Raw genomic sequence first — 16,889 nt, 5'->3', positions numbered from 1 at the left:
CTGGTCAGCAGGAGAGTCTGGCCTGTGGGGCAAAGGCTGGATGGACCAAGGCCACCCTGCTATGACAGCATCACTCCTGCTAGTGGTTGGAGACCCTCCACTCCTGCCTCTGGCCATTCACATGGCATAAAACCAGGAGTTCAGGGAATGAGAACACAGGGACTCTGGAGGCAGCTGTGGACCTGAATTCCTGATCTGTTGCTTATGGGCTGTTACTTATGGAGAACAGGGTCATCAGCTGCTGTGAGGCACCCGAGGAACCATGCGTGGAACCCATACTGACCCCTTTCTTCTGGACAGCTCCCCAGGGCAAGGCCTGAGAATGTGTAGTGATGAGAGGGAGGGGCAGTTTAGAGGAATGAATTAGGGGATATAATCTTGGAATTTCTGATGGAATAGAATGAAAACACAGCAAGCCCTGTGAAATAGAATAAGTAGAGTTTACTGACAAATAGAATGTTGAGTACAATTCAACAGAACATCAATTCCTTTAGGCTGCAAGTTAAATTGAACTCTCCCAAACAGAATAGCTATGGAGGGGTGGGGGAAGTGGTAACACAATCCAGGTAGCTGAACATGTGGATACTGGCCCTGTGCTCCAACCCATGAGTATAAGAGGAGTCACGGTGGTGATGCTTTGGTCCAGAACGTGGCAGGTGACCTGCACTCCACATAAGGCACACCCTAACCCTAACCCTTAGACTTCCATGGGGTGATGGTCTTTGACAAAAGCCCCTTAGTGTGACACTGGCATGCTCCTGGGCTCACATTCAAGTGGGGGATCTCAGTGGGGTTGACTGATGCTTGGGAATAATTCCTCAGAGCACTTTCCTAACTGTCCTGGCTGAGAAACTAGCTTGAGGAGCAGTGAATGTGGGCAAGAACTGCTGCAGACTGCAAGATGAGTCCAGGACTGGGAACACTTTCTAGAGTCCTGGAGGGCCCCAAACTTCCTGCCTCTAAGACATAGGGGGTAGTAACACCGACAGCCAAGGCCAGACAGCCAGCGTTTGGACAGATGAACTGAGATACAGGGAGTGTGGATTTCTCAAGAACTAACTAGGAGACCAGCTCATTGGCTCTGCTGTAAGAAAGCACCAGGGAATTTGGGAGTGATATTACAGACCCAATACCGACTCTGCCTTCATGTCAGAGAAAGGAAATGATCTGCAAGCCTGGTCACCCGAGGCATTGGAACTACATTTAGAGACATAGTACTTGCAACACCACCAGGATATTGGTCCTGACCACCTGTGTGCAGGGGACCGGTGGGCAAAAGGCCCCAGCCACACTGAATAAATGAAACACGGTCATTCTGGGTGAAGCTCAAAGGCCACTTGCTTCCGCAACTCTGGTTCTTAGGTAGGAGGGTTAGGGGGTGTCCGCATGTCCTACCTTTATGGAATTTCCCATGATGCAGAGGGAACAAGGTGAGGTTCTGACTCTGCATATAGAAACACCATGAAGGATGGAGAAATGTGGAGCCCTGTTAGACAGAGGGGTTGCCATAGTGACTGGGAGGCCAGAAGACTAAGGAGTGAAGGGAGTCAGCTCAAGCCAAGGGTGATGGCAGTACAGGACATCTTTCACTCACAGCTTATTAGCAAATGCTGTCCCCTGGGCCTGGCCTGGGGCAGCATGGAGGCAAGCTCTCTCACAGGTACCCTGCCCAGTCTGTCACCTAAAGGTCTCTGACTACTACAGAAAAAACCCAGGTTTTGGGAGCACCTATCATATGGGTGCTCTCTGTTGGGTGGACCCTCTGGAAACCCCCTTCCAGTCTCTCCCATACACCCAGGAGGCCCTCAGTGTCTCCCAGGAGAAGCTGCCCTGAGGCACTTGGGGAATCACAGTGAAGAAGAGCCCACAAGAAAGGAGTAAACATGACATTTGAGGGGTTAGGAAAGTTGCTATGCAGTTTCCTGAATTTTATCATGCTCCCCACCTCCCCAGATTTTACACAGACAGTTCCTGCTGCTCCAAATGTTTCTCCCTTCTCTTTGTTAGCTCTCATCTTTCCTGTTCTCTGTTGGAATGACACAGCTCAGCAATCTCTCTGTCCTCATTCAGGTCCAGCTTCAATGACCCCTGTGTGCTCCCACACCACCCCATTTCCCCATCGAAGGCCAGCACAGGGTATTCCAATGCCCACTGGCTGGGCTGTATCTCCCACTTGGGAAAAATTAGAGCAGAGAATGTGTCTGTCTTGCTTCCAACCAAAGGCCTGGCCCAGAGAAGGGCACTTGAGATACGTTTGCTTGTTTGGTGGGTGGAGGCAGGGAGACATTTGAAACTGGATTTCATCTATGGATACCTACAGACCATTCAAGGGTGGAATGCCACCTTCTTGGTTTGGATTCTCAGCACAGGTGAAGGAGAGAGCAATCCTATAGAACCCTCTGCAGTTCTCCAGGTTGGCAGGGCAATGCATGGCAGGGCATGGGGGGAGTGAAAGGGATGGCTGCAGGCAAGGTCCAAGGGAAGCCTCAGTAATAACAGACACTGAATGAGATTAGTCCAGCAATGTGCCCCAGCTATACAGAAGGGGAGCCCTGAGGAATCCAGGGTGGGGCCAAGAGGACGTTAAGGCAGCATGCACTTGTCCTCGACTAGCTGGCAAGTTCAGAGGGGAGGACAGCCAAAGAGAAGGAGTTAGAAGGTCAAGGGGAAACTCTGACACCCCCGAGCATGCCCCACTGCCTCCAAAAATACTATGTAACTGAGAATTGGACTTCCTTGGCTGGCTGGCTCCTGAGCCTTGTCCAGGAAAAACGTGCCTTCCCCACCCTCTTCACTGTTCACTCTTTGGAATGTTTGATACTTGTGACTTGTCTGATCTCTTGAAATGCAAGTCAGTATCTTGCCCATCAAGGAAGCTGGCCTGGCAAACCCAGGGGTTGAGAGCCAGCCCTCCCTCCCCTTTGTGAAGGACCACTCCTGTTTGTTGGTCAGTTTGGTTCTAGAAGGATGCAAATGTGGAATCCAGCTCAGGTACTCAGATACGTAAACATGAGGTCCTCCTTGGGGCACAGCCCACCCCAGGAATTTCCCAACATGCATAGCACGTGGCAGAGAGAGCTATATGAGTGACTCCTGAATGCATGGCAGGGCATGGGGGCCGTGAAAGGGATGGCTGCAGGCACAGTCCGAGGGAAGCCTCAGTAATAACAGACACTGAATGAGATTAGTCCAGCAATGTGCCCCAGCTATACAGAAGGGGAGCCCTGAGCTCTCTCCTTCCCCCAGAACCAGGAAGGTGGCCAGCCTGGATCATTTTTATAGCAAAGCCCACCACCAAGGAGATGGGGTGTTGGATGTTGGTCATCAGACCTCCTTCTCCGGGTTGAGGTGGCAGGATGATGGGGAGGACAGAAAGGGAGGTCGCCATCAGCGATTTAAGAAGAAGGACTTGAGGCTCTGGAAGAACATAGACTTCTGTCTCTGCTTCTGTTTCTTTTTGATGATGGGCACCCACACTAGCCCGCACACCAGCATCATGAGTCCCAGGGACAGGAAGGCAGGCCCTATCATCTTAAGGGCCGTCAGGTACTTTTCAACCAGCTTCAGGGTATAGGCCAAGCAGGTGATGACCACGCCAAAGAGGAGGATGGCACCACCCACGGACATGGTGACGATGGGCTTGCGGTATATCTCCCACTTACTCCTGGGGGCAGTGGTCCAGACAGACTCACTTCGGGAGCTTATGCACAGGGAGCTGGCAGTCTGGCTGGGCAGCAGGTCCTTGGATTCTGGAGACTTCTCATCAACCTCTGGGGCTTTGGGGAGATCCTCCATCATCACAGCTCCTCAGGACCCAACACCTGGGACTTGCAACAATTAGGAAGAAGAGCCAAGCCAAAGGGTTCCTCACGTCCCCTTCCTGCTCCCAGCATCCGTCTCCAGCCCGGCTCTTGGTGGAGGGCTATTCAGGGTTTTGGTGCTGAAGCCAGAAGGAAAATTAGATGAGAGCCACATACAAAAGAAACCACTCAAGCCACTTTGTTGTTTTCTTGTGAAAGATAAATACTATATCATTCTAATCAACTGCTTTTAGTATTCAAAACAGGGTACAGTGGTGCCCATTAAGTACCCAAAATCAACAGTTTATTCACTGGCATCTTCAGACTCAATCACTTTCTAGCTCTGTGATCTTCAGTGAGTTACTTAATATCTCTGTGCCTCAATTTTCTTATCTATAAATTGGTATAGTACCACTACCTATAGGGCTTTCAAAAGGGTTCAATGAATTAAGACATGTGATGCATTGCAACAATATCTAGCATATTGCAAGCACTCCGTAAATTGTGTCATTGTCCATTATAGTAGTACCTGCTACATAATCCTGTGTGTGTGCACATGGGTAGTGTCTGCTGTGTGCCAGGCATGGCACTAAACACTTCTTTAGTCAAATTTGAACCTCACAATACCCCTGTGGGTTAGGCATTCATCCTCCTTCACAGAGGAGAAAGTTAAGGCTCAGAGAGGCGAAGCCATTTACCACAAGGTAAGGAACTGCCAGAGATCGGATTGAACCAGCTGCTCTTCTCTTAAAACACCAGGCTACATAGGGGCTGGAGAGCACTTTTTTCTTTTTTATCCTCACCCAAGGAGAAGCCCACTGATCTTAGAGAGAGGGGAAGGGAGGGAGGGAGATAGAGAGGGAGAGAAACATTGATGTAAGAGAGAAACATCAATCAGCTGCCTGCCCCCCTACTGCCCCGACTGGGGACTGAACCTGAAACCTTGGTAGGCGTGTGCCCTGACCAGGAATAGAACCTGTGACCTTTTGGTTTATGGGATGATGCTCCAACCAACTGTGCCACACCAGCCAGGACTGGAGAACATCTTTCAGTGAAGCCTGGGATTTTATGTGCTTTGTCAGCACATCTTTGTCAGCTCAGAGTGTGACCGTCTAATATCTAAATGACCCCTTTTCCCATTGCCCATGTGAATTACATCAGAGTCCCACCTTCTCGTTCTTAAGCCTGTAATAGTACGGAATCAAGCCCACCTGCCTGTTCCAGTTTCTCGCCCAGAGCCCACCTATGTGCCTCTCAGTCACCAGAGCCCTCTCCCGCCCTAGTCCTACAGGGAGGCTGGCGGTCCCCCGTGCAGAGCAATTTTAGAGCTGCTGAGAAGCACCACTCACCTGCCAAATCTTCCCCCAGAACCATGCCGGTGGGATTAAAACCTTTCATTCCACAATCAGACATTGTAGGTTCAAGTGCAAATGTCTATATATTTGCAATGAGGCAATAAGAGGTAAATGATTTTAGATACTCTCCTGATACTAGATACCTTCTGTGTGGGGGAGGAAGGGGAGGCAAGGGGAGGTCAGCACCAAGCCATCACCCTGACTCACCTTGAAGTTGTCTCCAGAGGGTCTGGGGCAGTGCTTTGTGCCCCGGGGATTCTGTACGGCTTTAAGCAAATGAGTAAGTAAATGGATCACTTCCTTTCTGCCCTCTGCCTCTCCCACTACACCCCTCCCTCTCTCCTCTCTCTCTCTCCCTCCCTCCCTCCTTCCCTCCTGCTGGTCACTAACAATAAATCCAGCTTTCCTTACAACACTGCTCACACAAACTCAGTCCCCTCTAGAGGGAGCCTGCAGCCTCCCCTGTATGCTCAGGGAGTTGCTGTGTTTGGGGTCACGCTGGCCACCCTGTTCCCCTGTCTTCCGAATCCACCAACTCTCTCACTGTTCTGCAGGGCCCCTGCCTACCTGGGGGAATGTGCCCCAAGCATCGCCCTCTCCAGGCTCTGCTCCTCTCTCCCTCCTAACACTGATGGTCCTTGGCCCTGGCTGCTACTCCCTTCCCTACTCCAGGTTTCCCAGCTTCTTCCTCTGACCTCTCTTTCACATTTCCTACTGGGCTATCTCAGGCCCCACTCAAGTCAGCATTTACTAACATCCCTCCTGTGAGTGGGGTGGGAGAGATTTCTTGCCATGGCAAAAAGTTTATTGGGGAACACAGTTAAGCTATTCTTCCCAGTCACAAGGGATCTCCATTGCACATCCCCAAAACAGTGAGAGCCAGACCCAAATATGGAGGGGGAGCATTTTTGGATACTACCCTGCCAGCCCTGAGTGAAAAGACAGCTTGGATGAAGGAGGAGGGTCTGCAGCTGGTGGCCCCCAAGCCCCCACCCTCTGAACCTGCAATTTCTTCTTCACCAAGGCCCTTCCACACCTAGAAATTTCCTTTAGTGAACGGGTTCTCCTTCAACACTTCCTACAATGTGAATTTCAAACCAATCCCCCCAATGCCGACCCCTGCCACCCTCCCAGGAACTCGGGCCTGAACCAGCAGAGATGGTGCTCCCACCCTCCCCAAAGCACGTTGCTCCCGTTCCTAGAACTGCAGTTAGAAATGGGGCCCTCCCATTTGATGGGGAGGAAGCAGGAATTATCAGGCTGCTCTGCTTTCAGAATGCAGATACTCACATTCGTGTACACTCAGACGGAGAGGACCCTCGGGTTTCTGCTTCCGAAGACTGGAAAATATGACGGATGTGCTTTGTGAATACACACACCAGGTGCTCACCTCCCGTTCAGCCTGCGGTATATTTGCATAAGCTAAGTAGTCATTTTAAAGTGACCTTTCCTCCTGTGGGCTGGGGTAGCCGGAATTGGTGTGGGTTATTGCCACGTTTCTCAGGTGGGCGTTGGGACGTCTTCCGTTGGTCGTCTCTGGGACGCCGTTTCCACCGCTTTGCTGTGAAGACCCAGACCAGACCTGGCAGGCGTTGCCAGGGGGAAGTGGGGAGGAGGCGCGGGGGTCAGTTCGCAGCTGTGCCAGAGGAGGGCTGGGCTGAGTCAGGAGGGAATGCTGCCCGGAGCTACCCTCTGGGGGTGGGTGGCCACAGCATCACCGACAGGAGGTGTTCCCCAGGCGGCGGGACCTCTGCAGGGACCACGGATTCCTGGACTGCCAGCGAGCGAGGTGGGACTGACCGGGTCTCTCTGGAAGCACCTCTTTGGTCCTGTGAGGAGGTCGTCCATCTATTCCCGTTTTATAAGGACAGAGACTGAAGCCTGGGGAGATTTGGGAGTGGGCTGAAGCGCCCCGTTTCCTATGCTACTGGGCTGGGGTTCAGGCCAAGTTCTTTGGACACAGAGCTCCTTGCACAGAGCACACTGGTTTTGATGAGTCCCCAGGGTCTGTCAGCTAGGAGAATGTCCGAATTTTTCACGTTTCGGGTTTCATTCTGCAGTTAACTGACCTCTTACTGTGTATGGGATGACCTAGATAAGTAATTGCATAGTGGCTCACAGTACAGTGGGGCAGCGATTTTCAAACGGTGTGCTGCAAGAATTTTTAAAACATGTAGTACATGACCATTTAGTCAGGGGCAGTGACCTCTTTTCCCTTAGACTGTCCAAAAAAAAAAATGACAACAGACAACACAACAATAGCCATCTGATGTGAATGAGTCAAAATTATACCTATTTTTGTCAGATTGGCAAAAAATACAATATATTTTTTTTGCTGTGCAGCAGATTTTTAGTAATTAATGTGTGCCATGAAATGAAAAAGGTTGAAAATTGCTCAGTAGGGAAATAAGAACATTTTTTAAAGTTTTTTATAGTGTTACATTTGTTTATTTAAAGGACTATTTTTACTCTGAGATTATGTCCTTCCTTCCTTGCTTGGCACCGCTTCCTTTTATGAAATGGCCACGATGGAAGCTGATCATCGGTTTTGTTAGTCTCTGTATTTGCTTAGATAAAAGGCTGGCCATCCTGGGTAGATGTCTACCTACCTACTGTCTACCTACCTACCTGCTATCTACCTATCTACCTACGTTTATTTAACCTATCATCTGAATTGTAATGGCCTATGAAATCCTACAGAATGGGAAGCTTTAATTTAGTTGACTTACTTAGGAAGAGGTGTGTCCTTAGAATAGTGAACGAGCGGGCAGGGTAGGGCCTTGGAATGAACACTGTGGTGGGAAAAATCACCTTCTGTTACAGGTACAGCAGGTCTGTGACATGAGAGAGATGGCTGTTTGAACCCAGTTTGCCTCCTCTAAGCTCTGGGGCTTTGGGCAGGTTCCTACCCACCCCCGAGACCTACCAGCACCACGCACAAAGTGAGGATCAGAGAGTACCTGTCTCACAGGGCTGCAGTGACTATCAAAGTCCACAAAACACCACTGCATTGTGTGGCACATTGTAGGTGTTCAAGGAATGGCTCCGGTTGCTATTATAGGTAGTTTTTTTTCTCGGTCCCTGTTTTCTCACCTATAGAATAAAGAAGTTGGGCTAAGGGACTTCTAAAGCTGTTTTAGATAGGCTTATGGGTAGTGAATCAAACGTGAATTCTGAGACTCCAGGCTTCCTGAAAATCCCCAAGTAGGGGACAGTATGAGTTTTATAACTTTTAATTAAAATCCTAAGGTCCTATTCTTCTGATTCCAGGGTTTCTCGGTAGTGGCACTGTTGACGTTTTGGGCCCAATAGCTCTTTGTAATAGGGGCCATCCTGTGCATTGTTGGATACTGAGTAACATTCCTGGCCTCTGCCCACCAGACACCACTAGCACTTCCTCACTTTCAGTCTTAATTATCAAAAATGTCTCCACCCCAGCCAGTCCTATAGACTCCTCTCCCCACTATCGCCTCCCCACTCCCCTGTGGCTACTGGGGGAGAAAATACAGACAATTGTAACTGAATAAAAATAAATAAATTAATTGAAAAGAAAATTAAAAAAAATAATTTAAAAAAATGTCTCCAGACATTGCCTAATGTGCCCTGGGGGACAAACTCATTCTGGTGAAGAACCTTGCTGCACATTGGCCTTACCCACCCTTCTTGCTTGCAAACTGCCTCTGGGCACAGGCTGGGTTTACTCCTCTTCAGTCAGTAGTGTCCCATGGTGCACAGCCCGGCACTTAGCAGGTGCTCCAAGGACTTGGCCTGCATGTTGCAGCTCTGTGAGGGGCCTGGCAACACCTGGGGAGCCTGTCCCATGAGAAGAGCCACTATTTCATGTTTGGGTTCAGTTGCTGGGGGGTTGGTTTGAATGTGTCAGAGTGTTCCTAACCCCCGGGTCTGGGTTGAGTTGCCCACCCAGAACCTCAGGGTGTGACCTGAATTTAAAATAAGGATCTTTGCAGGTGTGATTAAGGTAAGGATCTCCAGGTGAGAGACAGTGGAAAGACAGAGACGTTGGGCCTCTTGGACTAACCATGAATTTGAATGTTGGCTCAGCCTTTTGGGAAGCAGTTTCAGAAAGGAGACTCAATAGGTTTCTCTCCTGGAGGCCAAGTCTGGAGTGTCAGGGGGCAGATTTAGTGGGTGGAGCTTATCTGTAGCACACAACTTCTAGGAGTGGGCGGGCTGCAGCTGAGACAGTGTAGCCATGAGAAGAATGACAACCGCACACAGAAAAACATGCACAAATCTCCACACAGGAGCCTGGACGACACAACCCAGGTGCATTTTCATTTACATAGAATTCCTTTCACATAAAGTGAGACTTCTTTAAATGAAGTTCAAAAACCTGCAAGACGACTGATGGTATTGGTGGTTAGGATCGTGGTTACCGTTGGTGGGTGGGGGAAGCGTCTGAAAGCAGGGGTGCACAGAGACGTTTGGGGTGCAGGTGGTATTCCGGCTCTCGACCTGACTACACCTGGTGGTGTGGGTGTGCACTACTTGAGCTGCATACTTTTGATGTTACTACTTCCCTATGTGTATATTAAACATCAGTAAAATGTTTAAACAAAGATGATTAAAAGTTATAACTACATAACTACACTATGTTCCTTTCTTTAGATTCTGACTAGAACAAACCATTAGCACAAAGACATTTTGGGATATTCTTAGGGAAGTTTGAATATGGGTCAGGTATTCGATGACATTAAGGATTCGAAATTTGTATCTAGTATGATAATGATACTGTGGACACATAAGAAAACATCTTTATAGACATTGAGATGCATCTTGAAACAACATCCAGGGATGAAATGTTGTGATGCCATGATCCACAGGAAAATATCAAACTTTAAATCAAACATGACAAAATAAAAATTATTGTGCCTAGAGGATGGATATATGGAAGTTCATTATATTACTATCTCTGCCTTTATGTATGTTTGTGAACGTATATAATAAGTGAAAGGCTGAATATGCAGGTAGACAATGGCCAGACTATATATAAAAGCGGGTGTCCAACCCACAATTGGCAGCAACCAGCCCAGGAAACCAACTCCCACTGTACAGTTACTGGAGCAGGAAGCCCACCAGCTATTTGTAAGCCAGACTTGCAGGGAGTCAGACTGCTATCTCTACCGACCTGCCAGTAAGCCAGACAATAACCAAGGACAACTCCCTTTTGACAAATGCACCGAAGAGATTTAATGGTGACTGGAAAGTCATTTCAACAAATGGTGATAGAACAACTGGGTGTTCACATGGGAACAAAATGAGACTTTACTCCACCTCACACCATCAGCAAACATAAATTCAACACGAATTGTGGACATAACTTGAACATAAACATGAAACTATAAAGCTGTTAGGAAAAAAATAGAGGAGAATATCTTTGTTGACTTGAAGGCAGGCAAAATTTCTTAGGACAGAGAAGGCAATAACCAAGAAAGAAGAAATAAATCAATAAACTAGATTTCATTATAACTGAAAACTCCTGCTCATTAAACCTACTAAGAAGAAAATGAATAGGCAAGCTATGGACTGAGAGAAAACTTTCAAAATATGTATTTGTTAAAGGATTCATACCTGGAATATATATGAACTATTACATTTGATTAATAAAAACACAAACAGTCTTATTTAAAAAATGGGCAAATGATTTGGACAGACCCATTTCAAAGGAAGACAAATAATGAACAAGAAACCCATGAGCTGGTGTGGGTCAGTGGATTGAGTGCTGGCCTGTGAACCAAAAAGTTGCTGGTTCAATTCCCAGTCAGGGCACATGCCAGGTCCCCAGTTGGGGGTGCATTAGAAGCAACCACAGGTTGATGTTTCTCTCCCTCTCTTTCTTCCTTCCTTCCACTTTCTCTAAAAAATAAATAAATAAAATCTTTCTTTAAAAAAAAACCCATGAAAAAGTGCTTGAAGTTGATATTCAACATAAAAAAGTGCTAATCAAAACTACAATAGATACAGCCACACATCCACTGGAATGATTAAAATGTAAAGACCTCATAATGCCAAGCAGTGAGATGTGGTAGAAGGGCTCCCATACACTATTGGTGTGAGTGTGTAATGATGCTGCCACTTTGGAAGAAGGTTTGCTAGTTTCCTATGAAGTTAATCATATACCTATCCTTTAATCCAGCAATTCCACTCCTAGATTTCTTTTTGCCCAAGAGAAATGAAAACCCATATCCATACGTGACTTGTTTATGAATATTCATAGCAGCTTCATCCATAATAGCCCAAACTAGAAAACAACCCAAATGTCCATGAGCAAAAGAAAAGACAACGCAATGGAATATGACTAAGCAACGAAAAGGAACGGATTTCTGACATACATAATGTGGGTGAGCATCACAAATATGCTGCATGGAAGAAGTGAGACATAAAGGAGTACATACAGTGCATGTTGCCCATTCTAGAATATTCTAAGAACTAATCTAAGATGACAAAACTCAAATAGTGATTGTAAGTGTGGGGAGGAACCCACCAGGATTTTCTGAGGTCGACAAAAATGTTCTATCTCCTGGTATTGATGGGGAGTATATGAGGGATCCATTTGTTAGTAATGGTACACTAAAATTTCTGCATTTCTATGTGTGTAAATTATATGCCAAGAAAAAATAACTGTAAAAATCTTAATAATAGTTGAGTGAGTCAGGGTGGGGAGCAGGTGGAAGTATAGCTAAGCCAAGGATAGCAAAATGTTGATAATGGTTGAACCCATATGATGAAACATAGGGACCCAGGGTAGGGGTATGGGCAAGAAACACATTACCCCAGAAAAGCAAAATAAGGGTGTGGGCAGGGGTGAAGTGACCCAGAATAGGGTAAAGGCATTAAAGGGAAATCTGTAGGGTGAGGAGTCACCTGACTCTTATGGGAAAGGCTGTATAACTGATTCTAAGGAAGAGAGATCTTGAAAAAAGAGAAGGTGGTTCTTAGAGAAATTGTGAACTGGGGACAGAGGATAAAGATGGAGATAGAGAGAGAGATGGGGATGGGAATAAGGTGGAGATGGGGATGGGGATGGAATGGAAATGGAGAGAAGGAGGGAGGAAGGAGGGGCTAGAATAATAAGAATTTTACCTTTTCTACCATGTTTTTGGAAAGATGCCATCTCTTGAAGGAAAACATAGACTTTCAGGGAGCCAAAGGCTGGGCAGAGCAAAGACTGGGTTTGGTAGGCAAAGGAACATATCATCCCAAAAGAGGAGCCCATGGGACTGTCTCTTAATGCTGTTAGCATTGGTCCACTTATCTACTGTACGTTTGTATTTGCTGCTTTCTTGGAGACTCTGCCTCCTTATGTTGTTTCAGTGTTTGTGTTGACCTTCCATCCACCAGCTTGTTAATCAGCTCTCAGCTAGCAGCATTCACCAACACTGCAACAAACACTTTTCAAGTGACTCCTGTGTGCCACCCTCCACTAGGTGGGGAGTTACAGACACTAAGACAGTGTTCTTCCCCACAGAGGAGCTCCAGGCACGCCCGCTTCCTTGCTCAGCACACACATTCACTCACTCCCTGGTGTCTCTGAGAAATGAGGTGAAGAGATGTTTCAAATGAGAGGGAAGAGAACTGGCAGAGAAATTTTGGGTTTTCCTCAGGCACTCATACACTCACCCCCAACACAGGATTTGGTGGTGTGTGGAGTACGCAAGCTGGTGAGTGATGAGTGTCCACAATAATAAGGACAGAACACTTTCCCTCTGATGGATTCTTGAGTGTCTGAAATGCACCACTTAATGGGACCGGCAGCTGAAAGTGAAGCAAGTGAAGTACTACCCTGGAGGAGACCACATATGCGTCTGCACAGCACCAGAAGCCCTTCATCCCCTCCCAGATTCCATGACGGCCTGGGCTGGGGCCCTCAAATTCCAGTGCTCTCCGCAGGTAGCTTGGTGCCTTTCTGAGGCCAGGGCTCAGCAAGCACTTGTTAAATGATTCAATAAGTAATGGAGCCACAGCAGGAGGGTTCATCATGGCAACTGTCCAAAGTCACCCTGCCTGTTTCTTCTCACCCAATTGTCAACGATACCCTTTGGTGATGGAGTGAGTTGGTAGGATGCAACTAGCCAACAAGGGGACATGAGAGGCAGCTATAAGGAGCCAGCCCCCTCCTCTTCTCCTTCTTGGCCTCTAAGGCCTTGCCGAGACTGGCTGCTGGCTGCCTTCTGGCTGATGTTCTTGAAGTCACCAAGCCACCCCAAGCAGCTTCTCCGAAGCAGAAGAGACTGTGTGTTGGGGAGGGCTGACACTTTTCACACAATAATTATAGCTGCCATTTACCAGGCTCTTACTATGGGCTGGGGACCATGCTGCATGCTTTTTCCTGCATGGCCTCGGCTACTCTTCCAGGTGAAGTGCTGAGAAAGGGATGATTAGTACCCCATTATGCCAGGGAGGAAATTAAGGATCACAGAGCTTAAGTGACTTGCCCAAAGTTACTCAGCAAGTGCGTAGCGAACTGGGATCTGAAGGGGAGTTTGGAGCCTGTCTGTTCTAGTTTATCCAGTTCACCTTAAGGACAGTTTTGATTTTCGGTTCAAACTGGGGAGTCAGTGAGTGGAGAGAACGCTAGCAAAGGGGCCCTGGCAGTGAACAGAGCCTCAGCGCAGCTGCCGTTGCGGGGGGGGGGGGGGGGGGGGGGGGGGGGGGGGGGGCGGGGAAGGCCCAGAACTGCTAAGTGCAGCTTCTGAGGACATGAGGGCTCCAGCTGGGGCCTGGGGCCCGGGGCCAAGGCCAGAAGAGCAGCAAAAGGCCGGTGACAGAGTGGCCACAAAGTCAGCCCATCATCATCCAATGGAGCACGAAAGGCCTGATCCATGCAGCCTTCTTCATGTGAACGTCTCTTTCAATCCTCATGGCTCCAAGGGGGCGGTACTCTCAGTATCATCCCCATTTCAGAGATAAGGAAACCGGGGCTCAGAGTAGCTGGACCCCAAACCCGGGTCTTTTACAGACCATTTCTAACATGCTGCATCAGGATGGCGCTCTGCTGGTTCCCCTGTGTTTTCATTCCCTGCCCCCCACCCACTGTCCCACCTCCCCTCTGTCTGCACACCTTTACCTTGGCACCTGTTCCCCAGCCCCTCCCCGGCCCCATCCTCCTTGAAAGCTGATAAAACACCATCGATATTAATAGGTTGCCAGACTTATCAATAAAATGACAAGATGCCCGGTTACATTTGCATTTCAGATAAACAACAGGTGCTTTTTCCCATATAAGAATGTTCCAAATGTTGCATGGGACATACTTATATTAAGCATTTATTTATTGTTTAGGAGAAGCTCAAGTTTAATTGGCATCTTTGTAACATGTCTGGCAACCCCGATATTCTAAGAGCCCCGCTGTGCTTGGGCCTGGTGTTATCTGCCCCTTCCAGGCTTCTCCTCCCTGACAGGAGCACACTATTCTGGGAATTGCACGGACTGGAGCCCAGGAGAGGGAGGGTAGGCACTGCTCCCAAAGGGAGCCTGGGCCTCAGAGAGCAGGGACAGCTGGGTGGGGGGGGGGGGTGGGGAACAGTCCGCAAAGTGGAAATACCATGGTTTACTATTCTTGAGAAAGACCCAAGGTGTGTTTCTTTTCTAATTCCTGAGACAAGGAGGGTCTTGCTCTTTCCCCATTGTAGCCCCACACCCCACCACACTGCCAGTGTGGGTCTCTGCCCTCCCCTCAACAGGACAGAGTTGGCGACCGCCACTCTCTGATAAAGGTGAGTGGGGCCCAGTGCATGAGCTGATAAAGCAGAGGCCAGAGCACTTCGGAGTACACTGCCTCTGTCACCAGGGCACAGCCACCATCTGTCACCTGCTCACAGACCTCCTTGGAAGGGGAGTTCTCTGGAGGTCATGCTCAGCCTAGACAGCACCACTCACCTCCAACTGCTGCAGCTGGAGCCCAGGCCCTGCTTGGTAACAAGGTGGGAGAATAGCTCAGGTGATGAGGTCTGTGCTTACCCTGTGCCCGGAGGCATAGTCACCCACACGTTTCCCCTTCCTGAGGTGAAGAGTGCCCCAGCCCGAGTGCTGCACTGTTTTCCACGTACCTCCCCAGGCGGCTGTCACACAAGCGGTGGGGAGGGACGGGCAGACGCTGGGGTCTGGTAGGGGATGCTCAGGGGGAGGGGCTGGGTCTGAAGTCCCGCCCATGCACTCTGGGAGGCCAGGGTGGTCTTGCACTTTAATGTCTGGCTTTTTTGCTCCCACCTCTGACCAGGTTTGGGGAAGTGTTCCAGCCCAGCTCTTGCCCCCTATGACTGCTGAAGGTGAAGGCTGGAAGGTGTACGGGCACACAGCTTCCCTGCTTCCAGGGGCAGAGCCAGAGCAGCCCTCCCTCCCCTGCCACCACTCCCTGCCAGTACAGTTACTGGGCAGCCTCCTCCTGCCTGAGGGCAGCTGGTTCTCCCCCTCCCAAGGCACAGCCCCCTCTCCCTTGCCTGTCATTCACTTTGCCTTCCAACTCTGGTTCAAAGACTCAACACACTCATAGCAAAGTTGAAACCAGCTTGTTCCTCCAGGGAGATGGAAGGAAGGGCAGAGGGGATGAATCCCCTTTTACTTACTGTGCTGTGGTCCCAGGGGGATGGTGGGGGACCTGGGAGTCACACACAGCCTGCGCGGGGAGGAGGCCAGCAATGAGTTTGTGCCCAAGTTCTTCATCCCAGCCAGAGTCCGGGAGCTGGTGTGCTGAGAATCCCAGCCACTGAGCAGGCTCCAGTAGGGATGAGCTCAGCAGGATGTGGGCTAATGGGTTAACCCTTTGCAGGCTGCTGGCACAGGCACGAGGAATGTGGCTTTGTCTCAGCTCTGCTCGGCCACTGTTAGATGAATCTTGTTAAAAATTAATGTAGCTTCTCTGCAGTCTGCCTTCGAGTTTTGGTGGAATGTGCATTAGGCCGATGCCTGGACAGGGCTGCTCTTCCTGACCCTGGGCGCAGGAACCAGGAGACCCAGAGTCTCTGGGTTGGTGGAGTGTGTGAAGGAGAGGGTGGTGGGGTTGGGCTGATGAAGGGTGGGTTACTCAGAGGCTATGCTAGCTCTGCCCAGCACAGGCCTTGACCATGAGAGCTGGGAATTTTGTTTGTTCTGGATGTTGGAGAGGCCAAGTGCAGATGTATTTAACACCCCCGGTTCCGAAATGACAACCTCTGAGAACTTTCCCATGCCTGTATGTGGGCACCCCATGTGACAAAATACAAGGCGCCCACAGTCGAAGGTAAGGTGAGCATGCAGGGCCCCAGCCCCCACCAGGCCCAGACAGCTCTGAACTGGGGGCAAAGCTGTGTGCTCAGCCTTGCTTCTCGCTTCTATCCCGATGATGGCCCTGTCGTTTTTCATATGATGGTGATAAGAGAATAATGAAAACCATCGCACTGGTGGGGAAGGGGTTTCTATCTCCATGAGCAGGTGTCAAATTGTGCTCGTGGAAGCTGGGTGTGAGGCGTTGAGTGGCCCATTCTCAAGATGCCAACAAAATTGCCCAAGATCCTGAAAGCCAGGCTGACCCTGCCCTGCTCCACCGTGACTTGAGAAAGGGAGACCCTGGGCTTTTCATTGGTTGTGAGCCAGGGGGTGAGGGAGGTCCTGGCTGCTGGTCACCTACCTGGGGCCTCCTCTGCAGTCCACAGGGGAGGCTCTCCCAGGAGTGATCCAAGGACCCTGGGGGCCAAGGAAGGAGGGAGCTTCTCCAATCTCTGGCATCTTGATTTCT

At 49.3% G+C, this 16,889-nt stretch overlaps 1 protein-coding gene across 2 annotated transcripts; it reads right to left on the bottom strand.

Moving 5' to 3' along the window:
* Window positions 1-433: 433 nt before the first annotated feature.
* PIRT (phosphoinositide interacting regulator of transient receptor potential channels) lies at window positions 434-15,868 on the bottom strand. Of its 2 annotated transcripts, none has more exons than XM_024565210.3 (2): window positions 15,742-15,868; window positions 434-3,940 (listed from the first exon to the last, which is right to left on the bottom strand). In XM_024565210.3, the coding sequence occupies exon 2, from the start codon at window positions 3,796-3,798 to the stop codon at window positions 3,388-3,390; it is 411 nt and encodes a 136-aa protein (XP_024420978.1). In that variant the 5' UTR covers window positions 3,799-3,940; window positions 15,742-15,868; the 3' UTR covers window positions 434-3,387. The 2 variants fall into 2 exon arrangements, with proteins under 2 accessions (XP_024420978.1, XP_053767918.1); XM_053911943.1 differs by lacking the exon at window positions 15,742-15,868 and adding an exon at window positions 5,363-5,458.
* Between the last annotated feature and the right edge of the window lie 1,021 nt (window positions 15,869-16,889).

Source organism: Desmodus rotundus, chromosome 9 (assembly GCF_022682495.2).
Source record: "Desmodus rotundus isolate HL8 chromosome 9, HLdesRot8A.1, whole genome shotgun sequence".
Taxonomy (NCBI): Eukaryota; Metazoa; Chordata; class Mammalia; order Chiroptera; family Phyllostomidae; genus Desmodus; species Desmodus rotundus.
The sequence above is the reverse complement of the archived record's forward strand: the minus strand, read 5'-3'. Positions and strand labels throughout refer to the sequence as shown.